At 41.1% G+C, this 25,213-nt stretch overlaps 1 protein-coding gene across 1 annotated transcript in view; it reads right to left on the bottom strand.

Annotated features, from left to right (window-relative positions):
- csmd3b (CUB and Sushi multiple domains 3b) overlaps window positions 1-17,212 on the bottom strand; it is a 322,370-nt gene extending 305,158 nt beyond the window's left edge. The window contains exon 1 of the mRNA XM_070847130.1: window positions 16,963-17,212. Within this exon, the coding sequence (XP_070703231.1) occupies window positions 16,963-17,212 (250 nt within the window). The remainder of the gene's footprint in view (window positions 1-16,962) is intronic.
- Window positions 17,213-25,213: the final 8,001 nt, after the last annotated feature.

The following is a 25,213-nucleotide window of genomic DNA, read 5'->3' as shown; positions in this document are numbered from 1 at the left end:
TGACCTTTTAAGGTAGGGTTTAAGAATCTTCCAGAGGCAACCTGAGAGACTCACTGAGATAGACAAACATGACATTACATGTACATCAAGCATGAATTACAAACACACACACGCACTGAGGGTTAGCAGTTCTGCTTTAAATGACCAAAACAACGTGGCAGCAGTGACATTTAGCCCAGGTAGAAACAACGAGGCTTCCTGTCTCTGTCTCATCTCTATGTTCACATTGGTCTCCCTCTGTTTTTGATGTCTCTCTTCAACTGAAGTCTGTTCCTGCAACACTGCAACACTATTGGGTGTGCCTTGAAACATTCCCAGAAGCAATAACTGTGGGATATTTTTGTTCTCATTTGATGTTTCCTCAGGTTTTGGTACACAACAGCTGTATAGTTATTATATACCTGTGATGAAAATAATTACTGGTCTTTAATATAACAGATTTTTTTTAAATGTATAATTTTGTCAGTCAATAATTTTACCATTTCTGATGTAGCTTGCTGACAGGGGACAAAAGAAACTCAGTAAGCAGGAGAAGACAACCACACAGACAGCACTTTCCATATAAATAGTAGTTGTGATCTTTTTTAACCATGTCTATATGGGCGATATGATGATACTACATCCGAACCTGACTCTAGGTTTTCATAATATACAACAACAAACTGTGATGTCTGTAAATTTTAAGCTACAGCTAGCAGCTGATTCACTTAGTTTTGCATAAATAATGGAAGCAGGGTAAAACAGCTAGCCTAGTCTGAAAAAATAAAAACCCACCTACACTTGACCCTGTAAAGATGACAAAGTAACACTTGGCCGGACGCACTGACTTCTTGAATACTTGTCATCACTGTGAGGTTGCCCGGCAACCAGCAGAGTCTCCAGGATGTTTCTCTCTTTTTGGAGAGCAAATAAGTTTATTTTCCAAAATGTTTGATCAACCTGAAGCCTAAAATTTTTCGAGCACCACTCCGCAGTTTTTCATTAAATGTGTTTTACATGTAGCACATAGCTGCAGGGAATATTTGGGGTTTAGTTTTTCTTTTCACTGTTTAAATATTTGCCTATTTTAACGTTCTTCTACACCGCTTCTGTCTTTCAACTTTCTCCCTCGCTCTCCATCTCTCTCTCTCTCTCTCTCTCTCTCTCTGTCAGCTATAGTAGGCCAGTTAACAGTAATTATGAGGTTTCTCGTTAATTAGCGAGGAGCACCCAGCTGTTTCAGCCCCACAAGACAAAAGGCCTTCAGCACACACACACACATACACATGCACACACACACAGACATAGACACATGCACACACCTGGGGAGTCTTGGTAAAATGTCAGGGCTGTTCAGATTGTAATTACAGGGAGATTTGCTGCCTCTCTCACAAAGCCGAGATAAACCACCTGACTGACACACACAAACAGATACACATACTCACAAACACACAAAGCACATACACTTTCGCAAGTAGCCACTTACACAGAAACGCACACTCAACTTTTACAGAAAATCAATACTAAACTCTGTGTTTGGCACACACACCATATTAGAGGTGACGTGGTAACAAGTAGCACTATTCAGTTTATTTTTCAGTCGTAAAAAACATCACATAATTTTTTTGTTGATGCAATTTGTGGGTTTTCTTTTCACAAAAATACTACAGTTTCATATCAATAAATCATCAAAATGTTGGAGACAGAAATATGTTTTCTGCTTCCATAATATGCATTTAAGCCAATATACAGTTTTGTATTTGGGAGGGTGCCATCACATTAAGACCATGCCCTGTTCACATTCTCATTTCTCTTATCAGTTAATTCTTCAGGTTAACTTTAAGTGTTAATTAGGAGTTATTCCCACTAGCCTGCTTGTGCTCTGGATGAACACAATTATAAAGACAAAATAGTTTTGTTGGTGATTTAGATAAGAGTGTCTGCTAAACAAAATAAACTGGAGTGTGTGTCCATAATTAGACTTGCTTAACTCTCTTATGACCCCCCATTCTCACCAATCATCACCAAGTCATTGTGTCTTGAACTAAGTGCTCACAGCCTCTGGGAGTGCAACAGCTGCATGTGTTGTTATTAACAGCTTTCCAAAATATATACAGCAGCAGCTGATTGATGGCACTTTGCATTTACAAAGGGCACATGGATTTGACGAGCATGATGTGGTTAAAAAAAAATCCACAAACACAATATGGTTCAGATAATTGTAATAAACAGATTTTCTATGGGGGATTTATGCATGTATCAGCTTACAGTAATCACAGTGCTGCCTTAATCGCAGTATTGGCAACAGTTGCATCACTGCGTGAATTAAATTAATTCCCCCTCCGATGATAAGGAGTAGCACGTTACAAACAAATAAACTCTCATTGAGTTTGGAGTTAAATTGCTAAAAAAACCAACAGGGACGAAGCCCAAAAACTAAGACTGAAAACTGAACAACCATTTGACTTTAGTAGGAAGTGTATGTATGTATGTATGTATGTATGTATGTATGTATGTATGTATGTATGTATGTATGTATGTATGTATGTATGTATGTATGTATGTATGCATGCATGCATGTATGTATGTGTTGTGTGTGTGTGTGTGTGTGTGTGGAGGTGGATGCACGTTACGAATCGATGTTCCAGGCGCACTGTCTGCCGCTTTCTACATGTGTGTATGAGTGTCTGAGTGTGTCTATCTGTGTGTGTAAAATGTGATCTTGGCAGGTTCCTGAAAGCCTGCTGAGCCACGAAGAGGTGTGATTATAATTTCAGCATCCCACTGTTTCCACCAGTTACATCGGTACTTAGGACCTGCTACACCTATTTCCCCTGGTGCTCTTACTCATAACTCTTCCCTCTAAGGGAACAGACAGCAACATCAGGAGTCAATTTACTTCCATCTAGACCAAATTAAAGCAGGGACAACTACAGCGTTCAGCAAGCACATAGGAAGCACTATTCATCGGATAAAATTTGATTCAAAATGAGAGTTGTAAATTTACAAAACTATTACCTCTCATCTTACTAATACATTTCTTATTGCTATCATCATTACTATTAGCTGTAGAAGTATAATTTCTACATTGTGATTTCTCCTTTGGTTTTTAGTGTTCAACAATAAGGCCAATTAACAAGAGTATCATCCATTTCAAAGGGGATTTCCGAACCGTTCAAAGTTATCTGGGGGTTTTGTACAAAGCCTTTCACTATCAAAGTGAAAAGAAATCTGGTCAAGTAAGTGAAAATGAATATAGTGAAGCACTGAGGACAGTAACAAGCCCAAGAGAGAATACAGTTCATTACAAAAGCTTCAGAATTCTTGACCACGTTCATTTAAGATTCAAGATGTTTATTGTCACTCTGGGTGTACCAGTACACTTGTGTGAAATTATTTGACTTACAGAAAAAAAAAAAAAAAAAAAATATATATATATATATATATATATATATATATATATATATATACACACACACTATAAATATAAAAAAATATTTAAAGCATCAGACATAAAATGTAATGAATAAAATGAATGAACACAATAAAAGGTGCTCATGTCGTCAATGATAATGTGCTTGCACATCAATGAAAAGAGGAGGCTCAACTAAGAGAGCATAATTGTCTTTTCATGATAGTCATGAGAAACCAACGGTAATGACACTACCTGTATGACAAAGCACTGTGAAAGCAGGTGAGATATATTAACTAAGCTCCAATACAATTCTAGACACTAGACACTTGTTTTGTGCCCAGCACATCAGTAGAGAGCATAATAAGCCATAAACCACAATAAGCTGATCCAACCTGACAACTGCAGAATGTTCAGACACAGCAACAAATGGTGAAGTGGACGGATGGATGCATACGCATACCTGTGCATCGTCCGCCGAGACCGTGTTTGTCAATCACAAGCCTTAATGAGTTTTGGTTCATAAGCCATTAAATTACATCCCTCACCTTGCTGTGTTGTGTACACTACCAAGCATTAGGATGAAAATGTCATGTTTGCCAATTAATTCTCAGAAGTCTGTAGTTCAAGCGGAGATAGTCCACAGCTCACACTCAGTTGACACTACATCATGGTGCATTAAGTTGAGTGGCTGCACATCAGGAGCAACGAAATATTTCCAATAGTGAAAAACACTTTCAGTGTAAAACTGAATGTGACAGCTCGTTCTCAGCACTGCTGAAGGCCTACAATAAGACAACGTTTCACAATGGCACTTCCATGGCTGAGTGAACACACTGCTTAGTACTTCACATTAAGTCACATTATTCCATCGTCAGCATTGCTGTTGACATTGATGTCACTCAATTTTCTCACTCAACGTTGTGTGTTTTGCTACAGGACCTTTAAGCAGGCATCACTATACACTTGAACTCATTTGGTCCTCAGTTTTCCCCACACTCCTTTACTCAACTCAACAGCACCACTTTTTTTTTTTAAACATTGCTCTTATTTCACTTTTGTTTGCTATGTTGCAGGAATTAAAAAGCATTATTTATGGCACATCATCCAAACTCCTCAATAAACTCTAGTATATCCAGAATTTCTGCTTTCCTGCTCACCCACACCCGCTCCCGAGACCCCATCACCCATGTCCTTCAGAACCTCCACTGGCTCCCCATCCCACAACCGATCCAATTTGAAATCCTTCTGCTCACTCACAAAGCTCCCTACAACCGGGCCCCCTCCTACCTCAGTGACCTGCTCCACCACCACACTCCCCCTGCAGCCTCCGCTCCTCTGATGCAACCTCCTGTCCCCACCACTCAGGACCAAGCAAAGGACATGGGGTGACAGAGCCTTTTCCATTGCTGCCCCCACCCTCCGGAACTCTCTCCCCAAACATACTAGAAACTGCACCGATCCCTCAAAACTCACCTCTTCAGAACTACCCTGATTTGTTTATTTTTGTGTTTGTGTCCCCTGTTCTACAGTTTTATTTATTTCCATAACCTTTTAAATGCAAACTCCTGACATTTTTTTTGTTACCATTGTATAGATAAAGAAAAAAAGTTTGTCAGGAATGTTATCACATGTACAATATGATGTGTATGACGTTTGACATGATCTAAATGACAGAAGCAGTAACAATCAGATGGCTTTGGTTTGACCTGTTGCATTTCTTTGGATCATCTACTGTGCAATGGTGAGATGCACTGCACTCCCAAAATTAATCAAACTCTGATTAACATAGTGTCTTACATACAATTGAAGGATCAGTGAATGAATTATGAATGTAATCCTTTTAATCCATAGTACTCCTCGATTTCATTGTGTCGCAAGGGCTGACCTGTATTTTTAGCTGCAATTTGAAAATACAGACAAACAGAAATCGCTGAACTAGGTTAATGTCTTCACCTGAGCAACATGAGTGCTCAAATGTGTAGTCATTTAAGTGAAATACTGCATGCATATGCAACGGGCATCAAATTAATATTTAAATCTTGGTGGTTGGGGTTTTCTGTTCCCAGCCTCTTGAATCTACAGATGGAGTGGCTTTCAGATGAGAACAAACTGGTCAGAGAGACGCTGGCTCGTTTCCCATCTTAGAACAAAATTTACTCACAGTTGACTTTTAGCTAATCTGACCCTTGAACGCTTGATGTCAGTAGGCATGCATAACAAATAGCCCATACAACCTAGGATTATAAATAATAAATACATGACAGAGGAAATACCATTAGATTTTAAAGGATGGTCTCCAAGTCCAGCAACCTTTTCCTGACGTCATCATCTCTCTTTCTCTGTTAACTTGCGACAACAACAAAAAAAGGCAAACTGATCACCACGCACTTTACACCTCAGATTGAAATCTGGGCAGAGATGCTTTATGGACTGCAGCTTTAATGACTTTTGTTAACTAACCCTTATCAGTTGTGAGAGAACCATCTTTGGAGCACAGTGACCTTCCCTACATATGTGGAGTCTGGTGTTCCTTGTGGTCGAGCGGATTTCAATTCTGTTGATTTCTGTTCTATAAAAAGGTGCAATTCTGATCGACTGACTCAATCCTTTTATCTTTCTATCCCCTTTATCCTTTTATCGTTCTGTTTATTTTGATCTCAGAAACTAATTTCAGCTCATCCTCTACCAAGCATTTGGACATTGACTAGCACTTAAATTAGCCCTCTGCTTCCTTTATTTGTTGGAGGATATACAGTAAATTACCTCCAGAAGATTGCAGTAGGGAGATGAAAAAAAAAATGACTTGGCAGCAGTGACAGTTGAGACTGTACTATATGTGGCATTAGGCTCTTCTTGATTTGTCGAAGACATTGACATTGATTAATACTGAACTGTCTTTAACTGAAAATGAGATGACATGATTTTTACTATACTTCTGCTTTTCTTATTTTTTTGATATTTTATTCTTTCTTTCTCTTAAGTTGATGCACCATGATTGTAAAAATGTGCCATATAGTACATATCATTGTAAATGAGTTAATATTGTGTTGACAGCATTTCCTACTACAATTGTGTGTAACTTTCTTAAAATATAAGGAGTGAGTTCTCTTGAAACAAACAAAACTGGATATTGTTGTTCAAATTAAATGTGATTTTCCTAAAACACTTCTTTTGAGGAAGCTGGACAGAGAAGGACAAAGTCACAAGCAAAAATATGGTTATGGTTTTCTATTAGCAACAAAATGGAGATTAAATTGTTTGCCATGCCTTTCAAGCCAAAGAGGCACTTAGCTACTGTTGTATTTTTTTGTGAAACCACGTAAAACCTAGAGGAACATTGGCACCAAATGCAACAGAAACAAAGTGGTTCATAGGAACCTTGCCAAAGCAGAAAGACATCTTTTAGCTTAATGATTATCTATATCGTTTGCTGTGCCTGTGGTATTCACATGAACTTGCCTTTATAGAAAATAAATCTAGACAAACGAAGTGACGCATAGAACTAAGTGTGTTACAGGACTTAAAAAGTTTAAGACACATATTGTTAAATATACAAATCACAGTGAAACACTGTAAGTGGGAGAATAGATATATAAAGTTTGACAAAAGCATGTAGAATGCAAAGTGGAGCCACACCAGCAGTTTCCAGGAGACATCAGAGCAAATATTTACAAACCTCTGATATATCAATTACATGAATCAATAAGGAGCAATCACCTGGATTGCATGGAGTTAAATCCAGCTTTTGTGTCATTTGTCTCCACTGCTTTGCTATCAGTGTTACTAGAAATCTAGGATGGACAATTAAACAAGAGAAAAATATCTAATACACTTAACAAGGGGAGATGACAGAATGGGAGCATGCGTGTTGTGATGTCAGGTTTGGTTGCGGCGGTGTGGTTAAGCATCTGCTCTCTGTCTGACCCAGTGACCCTGAGCGGGAGAGGCAGGGTGACAGTGAGAGAGACAGAGTGGGACGGGTCAGGGTGTGGGAGAAACAGACGGCCAGTGTCAAAGATCAAAGCGTTTACTGTTGTCCACCGCAACACCCTGCTGAGCTTTTGTCTGCGAGCTGGACGAAGGCTCCATGCTGTCACCTCTCGCATGTACGTGCAATGCCTGTGCATGCAAACTTCCTTTCTCTGCACAACGCACAAAAGTTTAGCTTCAAATACCGTTTATTGTCATACTATTATTATATTACATAAATCGTGTTTCACTTTATATTAGCTGACATTTGCTCTCTGTCTGTTCTAGGATGTTTGGGCTTTGTGTTTATCCACATGCTGAGACCAAATTGGTGCCTCTGAGTTATTTTTATAGTATGTGTGTGCGCATATTCTATACACACTCACATTAGCTGTGACTATACTGTAGCTGTCTTGGTTACCATCCCTGTCTGCCCCGAAGATCTGTCCTCCTTTTTGGGGCATGCTGGTGGCCACCCAAGCATGAAAGCTTTTGAAAACAGCAATTTTAGTGAAGACTTGCACTAAATACTGGTGTAAAAATAGGACGTGTGGGCTCTCAGTGCAATTGTTTGACTTCCCAGTCTCTTTGGAGTAATTTTATTGCCAACCATAAAGGACCAGTTCCCCTTTACTTTTACTTGTTCTGTAGAAAGCTGCCCCAAAATGAATCAGTGAATGTTGTATGGATATACATAGTTCAGGAGAGGAGAGGAGAGGAGAGGAGAGGAGAGGAGAGGAGAGGAGAGGAGTTAGGTAAGCAGGTGACAGCAGTAGCTTCCAGCTGTGAACTGAGTGCACCCAGAAACAGCCTGACAGGGCCTGCTGGGGAAATGAGTCTTCTCTGGGAATGAAGCAGACAAGCACACATGCACACACACACATATAGAATGGCATCCTGTGAACAGAAAGACACACACACACACATAGACAGAATGAACAACAGTACAAAAAGGTTCCCAAGGTGCAAGATCGAGGCAGGAAATACATCATCGCTCAGGAAGGAAAATGCATCACCTGCAGAGCTCTGAGACTCCTAGCCAATAAGACTGCAGGAGACATTGAGGGTGCATATACATGCAAGCAAAAATGAACAACTATAATAATAATAATATTCTAAGTGCATTCTTTCTTAGGTGATGGGGGAATTAATTTAATAACATAATAAGACAAAAGACTATCTTCACAAGCATATCTGCACAAGGTGATGAGCTCGTGAGACTGTGTGTGTGTGTTTTGACAGCAAGGTGTGTGTCATGTCTGCTGACAGCCATGTTTCTGTGGGTTTCGGGCACATGGGCATACCTGTCATCACATACCAGGCATAAACACATACACGACACCCACTGTTCAGCTTCTCTCTCCTTTCAAATACCCAGTTGTGCCAGAAATGCTATTATTTTTTATATCGAGAAAAACAAAATGTTTTGATATATTGTGACAGAAATTACTTCTTTACTATTAATTAAACACATTTTAGCACTTTATACAGATTTAAAAAAACTAACTTTTATCCATAATTGACAGTTATTAAATCTGTTGAAAAGTCAGGGTTGAGATCTTTCAAACTGACAGCAAAGAAAGCAGTTGGGTTCACAGAGGGTTCATTTGTCTAGCAAACTGACTAATCAAATTATCTTCATGCATGTGTGCCTGCGTGTCTTGTGTATCTGTGTGTTACGCTGTTGACTGTGTCTTTACAGACCTGGCTATTCTGTAGCATCACAAAATAAATATTAAAATAATTTTCAACTCAAACATAAGAACAATGGAAACCCCCAATAGTCAAAAATAAGTCCCATGCAGCTCTATATAGGTGATGTACAAGGGAGGTTTCGTAACATCAACAGTGACACAAATCATGTCTAACATTTCTTTTTGTTAAAAGTAGCTGCATGTTTTTGTGAATCTAATAAGCTAAACTTGCACATTAGTAATGAAGAATGAAGAAAATCCTCAAAGTACATTCAAAAACAATACGTTTGTGATATAAAACATTTTATTTTTGGCACATCTGTTTAATTTGTGTGTGCGTGTGTCAATGTTGCATTGCAGCTGAAATTATTTTTATGTTCACATGGTCACCTAGCAACAATTTGGTTGCAAAAATCCATATCCAATATCTATAAAGACCTCTGAAAGTAAAATAAGATGCAACAAGCACTGCAACAATCCACAAAGTAATAACAGCTGTATCTGTAAACTTGCGTATGTGTAAGAGATGAAGAAACTGAGAGCTGGTTGAATTGAAGGATGATTGATATCACATAAAAGTTGAGTTAATGATGAGTTAAATTACAATGACAAATTACAAATCATATCCTAAACATTTTCTGTGTGAATAGCACATCATTAGTAATATCATTGCTCAATGCTTTACATCATATTCATGAGTACTGATTATCACTGATGGTACATCATTTGCACAATATTACCTACAACAATGTTCATACATCCATTTATTAGGAGCTCACAGTTATCATTAGTCGACCTGAGGTGAAGATACAAGAATTAATATGTTACAAATGTTGTGCTAGTAGGTTTTAAACACCTGCTAAAGAGTTTGACGGGTTTTTGCAGTCTGTAGTCTGATATTTATTGTTATGGGTCTTCAAAAGGTGCTTTTAAGCCATTATGTGAAATTTGGTATTCCCAACCCGCTATGAAGATTGTATAACGCTGTGTACAAATTAAATTAAACTGTAAATGATTAAGAGTATAATCATTGAGGGTCAGAGTTTGAATTTTTTGTAATTTTAGTAGTTTGATTGCTTTAACATGAACCAAAAAACACAACAAATGCTGTCTGCTTTACTACTTCAATAACAGGAGTAAAGTAGAAGGTAATGAAGAAGCTGGCAGCCAGATTACTAAAATAGGTACAAATCAAAGGCAAAGTGACAGGACTGACACCAAATTTATCAAGAGTGGCTCAAGTTAGTCTTTGGTTGCCATGACATCCTCAGGATTTGGTGTGTGGAGCTTTTAAGATGAACACAGATTTTCTTTGTCTTTATATTCTTTGTATTTAAAATGGACAGTGTTCTTCCTCTCACTCTTCTTATTTGAGTCCCTTCTGTTCTGTTCTGTCTTGTAGGAATAACATGTCAGCTACTATATGCATTTTCCCCAGAGAGCACGCAGTCATTAAGGGCATCAGTATCTTCCTCAAGGACAGTCTGACAGGGACAGACTCTGGCTGTCGCCAGAGATCGAACCTTTGACCAACACTGTTGTTTATGTGTCCATCCATCCATACCATTCCTGTATACCCTATTTTGTATTTTCCTCCAAGCTTCCATCTTAGATTAAATACTTCCTCCTTTACTGGCCATGTTGCCTGTTTCTTCAAATAGATCCGAACACCTCGCTCACACGCACACACGCACACCGACAGGGAGCACCAGCTGGATATGAGACTGTCTGTCTTTGTTAATTTCTCAGCTGCCTTTCTCGTAATGCATCGGAGGGAGTCTGTGTGTGTGTGTGTCCCTGTGCATGTGCATGTGCATGTGCATGTGCATGTGCGTGTGCACGTATGTTAGTGCTTGTGTGTTTGCGTGTGTTTGCGGTCACACCCTCAGGGTAACACATGTGTGTGGGTGAGTGTGAGCATGTTTTCTTTCTCAACATGTTCACGTCATGTCTACTTCTAATCATCTTTGAAATAATGAAGAGGCTATGGAGGACTGACAGATTGCGTGTGCATGTGGTTTTGTCTGTGTGTGTGTGTGTGTGTGTGTGTGTGTGTGTGTGTGTGTGTGTGTGTGTGTGTGTGTGTGCATGAGACATACAAAAAGCCTGTGTTCTTCAGAAACCTCATATCTCCCAAAAGTCACCCTGCCCATTTTCCCAATTTGATAGGCCTTTAATCAGAAGCTTGTTTCACATTTGGAGCACTTCTTGGACATTTAAGCAATGCATACGTGCATGCGTCAGCATCTATATATGTGCGTTTAGTGGAATTTAAAAAAAAAAAATATGCATAATGTAGTTTCATTGACAAAGTACATTAGAGGAAAATTAAAAGTATGCTCCCTACAGTTCCATCACTTCTTTACAGTTAGTACACTGCAGTGCACTGCAGGAAGCCACCATGTCTTTGCATTCAATTATGATGAACTATGATTATACTTATTACACTCATGACACCAGTCTGAAAATGCACATTTGCAGCAGACCTAAGAGGAAAAGAGCAATTGTATATAAAAAGCTGTTATAGATCCACAGAGCCCTGGAACAGCTGGAACAGCTAACTGGAGTGTAGTCTCTCTTTATTCCCATTTGCATGGCAAAATTATCACTTCTTTCAATTTAACAGCCTGTTCAATATGTGCAAGCTCAAGTTTCTAAAATCATAGCTGGAAAACACAAATCTGAAACACATGAGTAGATTTGGCTCTCCAGCAATTTAAGAGTGCACCATTTGGATAGCAATATGTGTGTAGGAATTAAATTTGTACTGTTTTTTTTGGCTAAGAGATTAACAGAGCTGTACCCTGTGAGTACCCACCCATTACAATCAACATGAGTGACAAATTCACCTAGAATAGGTGCTGGAGGAAGGAGAGGGGAGAGGTGAAGAGGACTAATGGAGGATAGAGAGGAGAGAGAGAGAAAGGAGAGGAAGGAAGGAAGAGGAAGGATGGCAGATGTGGGATGTGAGAGAGGAGGTGATTACAAATTCACCATGGGTGAATGTTGGTAGGGAAAGGCAGGGGAAAAGAAGAACAGGTGATTAGGAATGGGGAAAGATGGATGGAGAGAAAAAAACAAATAAGTATGGAGCAGCCTAATATCAAGAATATAAATATACAAAACCAAGCACATCCTTGCTCACTACTCAACAGGGGATTTCTCTGCACAGCTGCAGAGCACCACAGTACAAGAATCGTCAAGGCAAAGGGGGAGAAAGGGGGGACAGAGAGAACAAATTAAACAGAAAAAGGCACTGACTGAAAACCCTAACTGAAAGTGCAATGCTCTCTAACACTGGAAAACACTGGACTTCAGACTCATTTGCAAATATGAAGCAACATACACTCACACTTGCTCCAAGGGTCAGGGGGAACCATAACCCCAAGAGTTACATTGATAGGTTTCTAACTATTTTGCATTACAAAAAAAAAAGCCCAAATTACCATCAGACAAAACAATCACATTGATATCCAGAAAAGTTCAGTGCCATAATATTCATATTATATGGTCATACAAAACCAGGAGGGTTTAGTAATCCAGGAGGAGGAAAGGAGAGGGTTGAAATAGTAAAAAAAAAAAAAAAAAAAAAGACAAAAGTAATTACAAATTCACAGTATAGCGGATGGAAAAGCAGGTGAGAATTGTGTGAAAGTCAAGCAGGACAGATAAGGAGAGAATGGAGTTGAGGATGCAACAGTGCAAAATTCATAAAGTAAATGTGTATGCATAAAAAGAGGAGTGGAAAGGGAAAAGGATGAGAGGACAAAGGTGAGAGGCTGTTAATATCACAGCCAGTGGATGTATGTTGCTAAAATCCAAACGTGAAGCGTCTTATGCTATGTTGGTTCGCCTCCCCCTCTCCCTCCCCCTCAGTTAAGTCAAAAGTATTTCTATGATCAAGAGGCTGACTGTGCGACAGACACATCTCCCTCCCTGAGAAACCATCCATAAGCCACAGGATTAAATGTGTGTTTGAGAGTCTGTGTTGCGCTAATGTTCAGTATGAGGGTCTGTCTGCCTCAGTGTATGTACACAGTCTATGCATGTCTCTGTATGTTTGCATTCAGCAGAGAAAGACAGGGAGAAGTTATATTTCTGTGTTTGTTAATGGAGATTTCATTTTTTTTTTTTTGCCTCCAAGCTCTGCCAGCAGAGAATGATTACCAAAATGCTCAACCAGTAACTAATACAGGTAAATATTTAGCAGTGGCATATTAATGGACAACATCAATCAATGACTTCAGCATCCGAGTTGTAGACTGCACCAATCAATCTCTGATATCCAGTGATGGGTTATAAAACCTGGTTGGAGGACCATTTCACTCCCGCCTGACAGCCTGTCCAATTTAGCACTGATGACCAGCATTAAATTAGTAGACGCTACCACGGGATGACTGATAAATTTCAATTTAGCCATGTTGCAAGAACAAAGCACTACATTTCCATGGCTCGTCAATATAAATTACATTAGCTATTTTTAGCCTTCTGGGTTAATTGCTTGGTCACATGCTGGATACTAGCTTTCAGTAGAACCAGTTACAATTCCATACCCCACTGATGACCAGAAATAGATTACCCTGCTGTCTAATTGATAATTAGTGCTAGATGATTGATCAGTGTTAGTCTTCTGATTGAGTGCTGATGAAATCCATGCTGTCAGTAAAACTGCGTGATAAGGTTAATCTTAGAAAAGGCGCTGAAAAGAAGCTCAAATGTAGATTTGCTGCAAAGGTGCGGGTTGCGAGGTTGGACGCGGCTCTCGTTTTGATTCTGACAGGCTGAATGTAGCTCAGAATATATTTAAGGTCTGGGAGATGGTGAAAAATGTGCGTGGGTTTTTCCTTGTGTGCATGTGCACATGTGCGATTTAGTATATTTGGTGAGTAAATTAAGCCTCTGGAGCCACAGGACAAATCTGACAGACGAAAGGAAGAGAGGGAGCCGAGAGGGGGGATGAGAGCACAGAAGAAGAAGTGCTGAAGCAGAGGGGAGGAAAACAGAGGGGCAGGGGACCGGGGAGGGGAAGAGAGGAGAGGTGGAGTTAAGCTTAGTGGAGCAGCAAGGAGGAGGAGAGGAGAACAGATGAAACAGAGAAGAGGGGATCAGGGGAGAGAAGAGCAGAGGGCAAACACGGCAATTTTTCAGCATCTGATTCGGAGGGAAACTTCATTTGAGGTGAATTTGTTGGCATAGAGCTCAACATTATGCTTTTTAAATTACACTCTCACAAGGTATTCAAAAATATACAATAAGAATAAAACTTTTATAATAACCTGTCGGATACACAGACAGGGTCCAAAGGAAGCTGGAGTGGAGTGGACAGTCCTCATTTTATCGCACAAAGACTCACAGACTCCTGAATTAAAACCCAGACAAAAGATGTTACTACTTTGGACTTGGCACTGTATCTTTGTGTCAAATGTGTTAAGCAAGTTGAGAAATCAACGTTTTTGTCCACTGGCTACAGCGGCGTGTGAATCCATTACCGCTTATTTCATTACTTCACCTTCTAGATTGGTTTTTAGAATAGAATCGCAGGCCCATACAATGATTGGTTACCTGCCAATGGCCAGTAGAGTGGACTAATTCACCAGCTCCAGCCAAAATGTAGCAGCATTTGGCTGGTGGTTGGTTTTAATTTTCCAACCTCTCTTTTAAAGCCTTGGTCCCCAAAATGTCAGCATAGATCAAGGGGACATTTAATTACACTTTTATTTACCTTTTATTTCAGCCTTTACACTTGCTTGCTTTGCCAACTTCTGCATCTCCCTTCGACATTTGATTAATCTTCATGGAAATTAGCATTTAACTACAACTGCTCTTCAGCCAGCCTCTATTAGAAAACATTTCTACCGTGAGGAGTTTGAAAACACCTGATACTATGAGGTCTCTCTCGGGCTAGACAGCCATGAGGAGATCAGTGCCAGGATCTGTGCTCTGGAGGGTTTAAAATTAGATCTTTTGTGCCTGAGGAAATCCCACCTTTCTTGTCTTTGTTCGGCCGACACCCGACAAATCACAATGTCTCATCTGTCCATCAGAGTGAACCATATAAAAAAAACCTTTCCAAATATGCTAGAAAAAGGCTGGAGATTCCTTTTTTAAGTGAAACTACAATCCTGCACTCTGTGATGGTGCAAAGGCAAGTGTCTGGAAGTTTCCTGTGTCGATTTCTTTAATCACTGTAGAAATCCATCGTATTTCTGCTCAGTCAGCCTACATATGATCTCACTACTGTACAATGGAGGATCATGCAGACTTTAGCGTGACAGTGACAAATGGTGCTCAACAGCTTCCACAGGAGTTGGCTTTTTGAGGTTTCCTTTGCCTTTTTGCCTTACAAGTTTCAAACTCTCCGCATAAATAAGCATCTCCACCTAACCCACAACGTTTGTACGTTTTCTGACCAAATCAACCTGGGTTGGTGTCATGAGAAGCTCATAAAGTTTGGTTAGGAAACTACTACTTTCTATCGTAATGGTTCTCTCTCTTTTCTATCAATCAGTCTCTCTCTTTATCTTCTTCATGCCCTCCTTTGCTCTCCTCCTACTTTACCTCCTTAAAAGCCCACTCTCCCCTCCCAAGCTCAACCAGCTTTTTCTCTTCCTCTTGCTCCGCATCCACCTTTTCTTCTTCTTCTCAAAATATGAGAATGAACGGTCAGTTACGTTCCACACAAGAGAAGCCTCACCTGATGCAGATGTGCAGCTTTGCATGAGTCCATACATGTGTGTGTGTGTGTGTGTGTGTGTGTGTGTGTGTGTGTGTGTGTGTGTGTGTGTGTGTGCTGACACAAATGTGTGTGTTCACACAGCATTTCTGAACAGGATCATAGAGGGAAACTAAAAATGGAAAGCAGAGGAAGACCAAGATACTGACAGACAAAGAAAGCGGGAGAGAGTGTGCTATACTGTGAATATTTTAACATTTTATTTCACCCAAGAAGGAAAGGGTGGGGGGGAGAGAGAGAGAGAGAGAGAGAGAGAGAGAGAGAGAGAGAGAGAGAGAGAGAGAGAGAGAGAGAGAGGACAGGGTAAGAAAGTGCAAGTGAGAGAGAGAAATGGGGAGACACCACCATTATATGACATGTTTGGACTGAAATACAGTAGAAAATAAATACATGGGCATGGCAGTAGACATTTAGGAATAAAATGCTGTGTAAGGCTCGGGCCTCATCACTATAAACAACTCACGTTCACACACACACACACACACACACACACACAAACACAGTCCCGCACACACTTTGGTATAAGCAGCTCACGTTCGCTGCCACAGCCCAAGAGCTACCGCAAGAATATTTATTGGCTACCAGCTCAATGGCTGTATTGAAGAGAAGGATGGAGAGAGAGAGAGAGAGAGAGAGAGAGAGAGAGAGAGAGAGAGGAGCAAACTGAAGCAAGCAGAAAATGAGGAAAGAGGGAAAGAGGCTGTTGCCGATTCCATCCCTCTCTCCTCTCCCTTCATCCCGCCTGTAAGCCAATTTCTATTTCTCCGCTTTCCTCCGCAACACACCATACATCCACGCACGCACGCACTTCGCGCGCTCACCCGACAACCCCCCCCCCTCCTCCTCCTCCTCCTCACCCACACACACACACACACACGCACAGACACTTCACAGACATCCTCACGCACACACAGACACCCTCACACACCCACTCCCCCCTCCGTCCCCCCCACTCTCCCCTCCAAACACGCACAGAAGAAGCAGCATCTTTCTTATGACTGCAGTAGAAAGAAAAAAAACAAAAAAGAAACTCGGCACCCACTTTCACCCAAGCCGTGATTGTGCGCGTGAGTGAGGGCGTCTGTGTCACTGCGTGTGCAAGTGCGCTCGTGTAGGTTTGCGTGTATGTGTGTGTGTGTGTGTGTGCGCGCGCGCGTGTCGCATCCCCTTACCTTGCGCGCGCGAGGAGAGCGAGCAGAGAACGAGACTCCACAGAAAACAGCGCATCACCGTCATCCCTCCGTCCGTCATCCTCCCGTTCGTCCCTCTCATCCTCCTCTTCGTCGTCCCCCTCTTCATCCTCCTCTTTGCCGACGAGGGGTGAGCGAGACAGCGTTCCGCGCCGCTATTAGTGATATTATTGGCATCAATGCATCCTCCGCGAGCCGAGCGCGAGCCCTCTAAGCTCTCACCGGGCCGCATGCTGCTTCACATCCAGAAAACGGAGGGAGAGAGAGAGAGGGGGGGAGAGAGAGAGAGAGAGAGGGAGAGAGAGAGAGGGAGGGAGAAAGAGAGAGAGAGGGAGAGAGAGAGAGAGGAGACGCGTGCGTTTTCTTTGCCTCCTCCTTTTAACATAAACTAGATAAATCCTTCATATCCGAAAGACGACTTGTGTCAACATCCACGTAGAGAGAAGCGGAGAGGCAGAGTGGGATGAACGGGGTGGCACACAGGTTGTCTGTCTGTCTGTCTGTCTGTCTGTCTGTCTTTAAATCCACTCTTCTTGGCTCTTTGCGACGCTTGTCGTCAACACCTCTCTATTCCGTCCCGTTCCCTGGCAAAAAGAGTGATAGCGAGGGAGGGAGAGCTTCACATCCACACTTCCTCCGGGCTGCATCCCATCTCCGTTCTCTGGCTTCTCCCCCTGTCAGCCTCTCCTCCCGCGTCGGTTTGTACAGTATGCGTCTCCTCTCCTCCGTTTCTCGCGTGTCTCTTAAGCAACAACAAAAAAAATTAAAAAAAAATCCCCTCAGCTCTGTTCCAGTTCCCCTTGGTGTCTCCAAAATGGACAGGGGGAATCTGTTCTGTATTTCTTTTCAATCCGGATAACCCTCTCCTCCACCGTGTGTCTGTCAGACCTTCCTCTTCTTTTCCTCCTTTTCTCCTCCTGTCCTCTCACATGCAGCGGCGAACAGACTGTAGCATCTTTAACCACCTCCTGAAAGAAGAGAAATTAATCACTCTCTCATCATTCTCTCGTTCATTAGACTTCTTTTCACAAAAGCATCACCATCTGTCATTCCCTTTTTTTTTTTTTTATTTCCTTACCAAACAAGCCAAAAACCACAGCTTGCTCGTTGTCCTGAGACAGCCCTTCTTTAGTTCTCTCTCAAGTCCAACAAGGAAAAGAAAATGACAATCCCTCTTGTTGTCAGAAACCAGAGGAGACGTGTATCATCCTCTCTGCTTGGTGCACTTCAGTCTTTTCTCCCCGTGTAGCGGCTGGTGCGTCTCTTCCTTCTCCCCGCCGGTACAGAGATGCTGCCTTCAAGTGCCCCTCGTAAGCTCCTGCTTCCATTCACGTGCTTTCTGTCGGAAATAATACCATAAAACGGACTCTATTAAAACAACTACTACTGCTGTTTGGGTGAACGCTGGTTTATTTTTATCACCAGGATATGCAGAGGATACTCTGTGTACTATTTGTGGCTGAAGCCATGTGAAAAGGACAAAATGCAGGGGCGTCCACTGACACTGAGGAGTGTGCGCTTGCCAAAACTTTACTTGAGGATATCCACATTTAAAACAAAGAGTAAAGACAGACAAAAAACCAAAAAAAATCGTATTTAAAGCCAAAGTCAAACTAAAAGGAAATCGTACTAGCAGAATACTGCCCTTGAGATGTGCTTTGCCCAATAGTCAAATAGACCCACCGATAATGGCTTGCAGGACATCACTCATTGCTCCACTTGTCCTCTGAGAGGAAATCAATACAAAGAAGAGTTTGAGATTTGGTGGCATATGACAGACACAGACAGTTTAGCGAATCTATTGGTCTGGTGAAGAGACACTGTTGAGTTCTTGATGGCGTCTAATTGATTTTCTAGCCAATACTTGTGTATGTTTAGGAGCAACTTGATTCAACTGTATGCTGAATGTCACTTCCTAATGCTTTAGCTGTGATATTAACGCAGCCCTTAGGGGGAATGTGTAAATGCACTAAAACATCTACAAAGAATGATTACGCTGTTAATAATTTATATGACTTTTTTTTTTTTAAATGACATTGAAATCCATTATTCAATACATTGTTACAACTGCAGCATGTTTTTGCAGCATTGGTAGGTTGCTGCTGTCTTATCTAGTCAAAATAACATCTCATCAGCAATGAGGGAAGTTATAAATAAGCCTGCCTTCTGTTACCTCCAATTCAAATGGTATCTCAAATTTCAGTTTTATTGAAAATAATATCATGATAAAAGTGTTATTGGCATGTTTCCGTTTTTGTCAGTAAAAAAACCCCAAACAATCATTGCTCCCACATCCTCAAAAATACTGAGGCAAAGAAAGTGCATATTGATTTTCACTTTAAAAAGAGAAAATCAAGTCAATCAAGTAGCTATCAAGTCATTAACAAGAAAAAGCCAGAGTGCTGCAGTAAACGTAATACAAATATATATAATATGAAAGACTCCCTCCAACAGAATACATATTCACATAATAACACTGAGGCATGTATCAATAGCTTGAGTTTGCCAGCTGACATTTCAGTGGTTTGAGGCTTGTTTAATACTTGTGGTTTTCTTTCTCAAAAAGCCAACAAAGTTGGATTTATTGTGGCAATATAACCAAACTTATCACAGCTTCAGTAAGTAGAGACAGAAAAAGGGCATGTTGATGTCAGTGCTTCCATTGTAAATAGTGAAATTCAAGGTGTTTGGTTGTGAGATGCTCTAAACTGATTTTAACCACTGAATGAACTGTCCGGGTATCTATTTTTCCACATACATCCATTTTTTATTTACCCTCAGAGGAAGCCATGGCATCAGAGCCAATCTCCGACCATCCGTTTCTTGCTGCATGGCATGTGGTTTTCCTTCAAGGTTATGAACGCGCTGTGTTCAGACTCAAGATGATGTTGAGTCCTTGATCTTGAGGCCATTTGAGTTAACCGAGCTTTGAGCTACAGGGCATAGTTTTTGGATAATCCAACCTAGTTGCTTGTAGAACAGCTAGAAAAGCTGTTTGGATGGTTTTAATAACTTTCTTATTACTAAGAAAATAATGGTAATTGCCAACCAATGCCAGACGTTGCTGGATATGAACATTAAAAACAAATAAAATCAACCTCAATTCCACAGCTACAATAACTTTTTGTCATCATTTGCTCACTATCTTTCCTTTTTACACTATCTTGTTTCTTTATGTGATAATCAAATGTTATTAGATCCAATGAAGTTAATCCCAGTTGGGACAAGCACATGCACAACAAATTTACCACAAAAAGGATTACTTAAATCATTAAATAATAGAAAAACAACTGTGTACTGTCAGCACAAAAACAAATACACTTTGCCAGGCAAAATCCAGACACCTAAATTCCCAGAAGGAAAAGGAAATTGCAATATTCAGTATCCCTTTTAACTGAACTGTAAATGCAAGGACACTCTCTGAAGAAGTCTCATCACTTAACACCTCCAAGGGAAATGTGAAAACCAGTCATGTTACTGGTCTATTCCATTTCCATATCGTAATCAAAGTATTAAATAAATGACAGTCCCTCTCATTTCCTGACCAGCCATTCTCAGTCTGAGTGCAGCCTCACTGACTACAGTGTTTGTCTGTTTGTGTGCTGAAGGGTCATGGAGGCAAAGTATATGTGTTTGTCTGCAATCAGTTTAGGGAATTTCTGTAAGGTGGAGGAATATCCTCACAGGTGTAGCTATATAAATGCGCCTGTTTGAGGATTAATGAGAATGTGTGGGTGAGTATGCTTGTGTTCCTGAATGTTAGTGTGTGTGTGTGTGTGTGTGTGTGTGTGTATGCGTGCGTGTGTATGAAATCTGCTCCCACACGTTCCCTTAAAGCACTCTTCTGCCATCTACAGGCCCATTTTCTCTCCCTTCTTCTCCCTCCCTCTTTCTCCCCATCACAACCCCGGTGTTAATCATTCTGGCATCATCTAAATATTCATGGCACGACTTGAGTGTGTGCATGCAGTGCATGCTGTCTGTATGCATGTACCTAACTGCATGTGTGTCTCAAATCCTCTGTGTGCAGATTTGTGGGCCCTACAGCGGCTGCATGTCTGCGTGTTACTTTCAGAAATCAATAAGCCATGTGTGAGGTTGGTGTCCTGAGAGAGAGACAGGAAGAGCAAGAACAAGAGAGGGGAGAGGGGGGGAGAAGGGGAGCTAAAGAGGAGAAGATGGAGGGAGGGGGGTGTGAGGTAGGAGATATAGAGGGGTGTGAAGAAGAAAGCAGCAGAAGGAAGACGAAGGATATAGTATAAGTAAGAAAGAGAGGGGCTTGAAAAAGATGGAAAGGAGCAAATTGAAAGGAGAGGGCATTAAAACAAGAGGGGAGAGGCAAAATGAGTACGAGGGGAGAGAGAGGAGAAAAATAGGGAGAATGAGGTGAGAAGATGTAAGGAAGGAGATGAGGGAAGGAAAGCGGGGAAAAAGAGAAAACAGCAGGGAGGAAAGAGGGAGGGAGGTGGGAAAAAAGGATGAAGGGAAAAATTTGTAAAACACTCAAACCAGACAATTGTAGAAGGGGAGTGAAGGAAAGGGAGGTGGGCAGAGGAGTGGGATGGCACTAGTGCCTGTGCCTAAAAAATTAAATGGAAATGTATGTGTAAGAGGGAGGAAGAGAGAGAGAGGAGAGGAGGAGGAAGAGACAGGGAGGGACAAAATGAGAAGGAATGAGATGGTCGAGCTGAAGAGACTTGCATGAGTAATCCACTTTCCTGAATGGTTCTTTGCCATTGCCCCAAAAGGTAGACACACTGAACAGGAAGATATAATGTATTCCAGCATGTCCTAGAAACCTAGGAAACTAAGGTTCACATAACAGTGCGTACTTTACTTATTCTAGTGTATATTAAGCCTCATCCAGTGCAGCTTATGTATTGCGAGCAGGTAGAGGCATCAGAGTCTTCTTCAAAGTAATGATGTTGACAGAACTGAACCTATCAACTTGTCCTTGTTTTCTGTGTTGGTTCCCTACACAGTGGTACCACTGCTTCAAATGAGGTTACATATATGATTGCTAGATTTGCAAAAACCTATTTATTTGTATCCATTACTGTGCAATTGTTCTGATTGCAGCAATCAGTTAGTTTTTTATGATTTGAGTTGACACACCCCGTCTCTTTGGATCTTGAAGCTAACAGCTGACAAGTGCCTGCATAAATCTGCAATTACTTCACTACATACGGTCCTATATTGTCTTTTAACAACCCTTTTATACAGATAATGTCTTGTATTGTGGTTGTCGTGTTTGTGAGTTGTCCCAATACAAAAGCGCACGTTGCAGCTGCCAAAGCTGAAAGGGAATTCATTAGTAACCTACAAGAAAGAACAACACTGTCCTTCTGTTTCCATGCAATGACAATGCTACTTTCAGTCAGACAAACAACACCTTCTTTTTGAAGGTTCTAACAGCAAACTTGGTAGTTTGAGTTTAGGGATATTTTAGCACTTACCAGGTGTCTTGTGAAGTTTGTTTCAAATATTATTGTGACTTTGATTCATTAATTATGAACAGCTGATTCACAATTGCAGGCCAGTTTTGATTGTTGGACTTATGTACAGCCTCACTTGACCTTGTCCACTAAACTAGGCGATCGATAATCGATAAATTCAAATGGGGATAATGGTGTGGGCTTTCGGACAGCCTTTCCTGGAAAGCATTCATAGTGTTGCACTAATTTATAGCACATATGAGAAGTGACAGAAGTAGTTGTGTGAGGGAATGAAACAAGGGCATGAGAGAAAAGTTCAGATCTCGCCAGCTCTCTAACCTTCATGAATTGCAGATTGTCAGTCTTGAAAAGTTGCAGAAATTTTAATCGCAGTCCTGCAGTTCTGACATCGGAAAAGTGTGGGCGGAAGGGTGTTTCAGATGATGTTCTACCATCCTACAAGTACTTCTGTAGAACATTTTGGATTCTTTAAGACTGAACACGCATTGGACAATGATTTGTTACACATATCAATTGTACACCCACTCAAGAGACAAGTAAGCTGTAGTTAAAGCAATTTGAAAGAAGAAAGACACTCAGGTAGTTGCCTCGCACATATTTTGCATGCTGCTCAACAATACAATGCCATTGTCCACTGCAGCAGGATCAACCATTTGTTGCAAATATCAACCATATTTGATACGAAAGGGACTCCCTACAGATGCAGTGGCTATGCTGGAGAACAGCAGGGCAGCAGCATCCTCACAGCAGGGTGGTAACAAGACCCTGTCAGATGTGTATTTTGACTATCTGACTTGAGCCCTTCTGGGACTGGTATGAAGCGGTCACGTCTGTAAGTGAGCAGACGGCTTAACTGCAACTGTGGAATATAGGAATCCCATTTTGTAAGAAGTCTTGTGAAGAGCAGCATCCAAGCAAAACACAAAGGACGGATTTATTTATTTTTTGTCAGCGGAGCATGGTCCCTCAACGGGATATGCACTAATGAGGTAATTGACTAACGAGATATCCAATCAGGAGCCATAGTGCCGGAGGGCGGGAAGGCGGCTGCTGTCGACACAATCGAGTGATTCCCATTTTGCAAAAACACACACAGGCATTTGTGCCCACACTCTCTACAACACAGAGAATATTTGTTCATCACCAGCTGCCTGTGTACAAGCAACGTTGCTTGTGGGGAGAGTATGGAGAGAGACAGATTGTATATGAGTGTGTGAATGTGTGTGTCTGTCTGTGTGAAAGGGGACAATGTACAACAAGCAGCAGCATCATTGACTTTACAACAAGGTGCCAGTGGCTATTGCAAGCAGACACACCCACACACAAATACACACCAGGTTTTGGCTCTGATTAGTTTCACACATGGCAGACAACATCGAGAGCGGTACCCTCAGTTATTGTGAGCATAGATACAGATGCTGTCTGATTGAAAACAGGAAGAGGGGCAGAATGGCATTATTGTCAGTGTCCTGTAGAAACCCAGTATGTGTAGCAGTCAGTCACGGGTGATATGAGGTTTTTCTGCCAACATTTTGTATATGTGTTCATGTTGAGTTGAAGGCTACCATAACACTTTATGTGCTGAGTAAATCCCATGACCACAGCACTGATAAAAATATGGCCTCATTTGTTTCCCATTCTGAAAAGTTGACTGTCATCTCCCAGATGTGATGCAGGAACCTTGTGTGTCAAAAAGAAAATTCAGCACAACTGATGCCTGCTGTCTGTTTGACATCTTAGATTAATAATTGAAGACATGGTTTGGTATGGAGTCATGCATTTTCACTACATGAAAGACGATGCAATTTACTAAATACAAATTTAAAGACAATTACACAACTGCAGATATTTCATGCTGTAATGGCAATTTCCTTTGCACTGTAAGTTCACGTATGAGGAATGTTCTTGATGCTCAGACACGTTTACGTTGCTTACTCCAATTGACAATGTGTTCAAGTGACGTTTATCTTTTAGCTGACAGACTGACGATTATTTTGTCACTGGTGGCACAGAAAACGTGAATTTTGGAGGATTAAACAGTTCTGTTTGAGAGTGGTCCTGGTGGTGTTATTGCACATCAAAGCAGGATATTAATGCAGCATCTGGTTTTTAAGGGGTGAAGCTGAAGTGGGCCCCGGCAACTAGATCCCATTACTTTCAGATAGTAGAGGTTTGGATGCAATCTACTGCACACCATTGCACCACGTATGTCTGTGTGCATGTGTGTGGTCATAGGCGTTTTGTGTGTACTCTCTAATAAAGCATTGATGGACTGTGGTGTGCAGCCATTTTGAGCTAGATGGACTGGATCCAAGTATTGTACTGCCTGCTCTGAAACTAACTCTCTTTGTCTCTCTCTCTCTCTACTCTTTTTTCAGTCTCACACACTGCCTGCAGGAAAGGAGGAATCTTCTAAAACGGTTATTTATCTACATCTCATTCCCTCTTTTCACTACCTCTTTCCTCTACACTATCAGAGCAGGACACAAACACACCCTCAATCAAATACACGTGCAAACACACACACACACACACACACACACACACACACACGCACGCACGCACACAGGCAGGGCGTTTTTGGGTTGTAAATCCAGCAACAACCGAGAAGCTGTCACCACCCACACCTGATAAATGAAGAGTGCTTGTGAGTGTGTGCATGTGCTAGTATGTAGACTGTGTGGGCATGTGTGTTTGGGATGGGGGTCGAATTTATGGCTTTCAGTTTAATGAAGTGAACAATGAGGTTACACTTAGAAAATCATCAAAGGAGAGAG

Source organism: Pempheris klunzingeri, chromosome 16 (genome assembly GCF_042242105.1).
Source record: "Pempheris klunzingeri isolate RE-2024b chromosome 16, fPemKlu1.hap1, whole genome shotgun sequence".
Taxonomy (NCBI): Eukaryota; Metazoa; Chordata; class Actinopteri; order Acropomatiformes; family Pempheridae; genus Pempheris; species Pempheris klunzingeri.
Note: the sequence above shows the minus strand (reverse complement) of the source record. Positions and strands in the feature narration are given on the sequence as shown.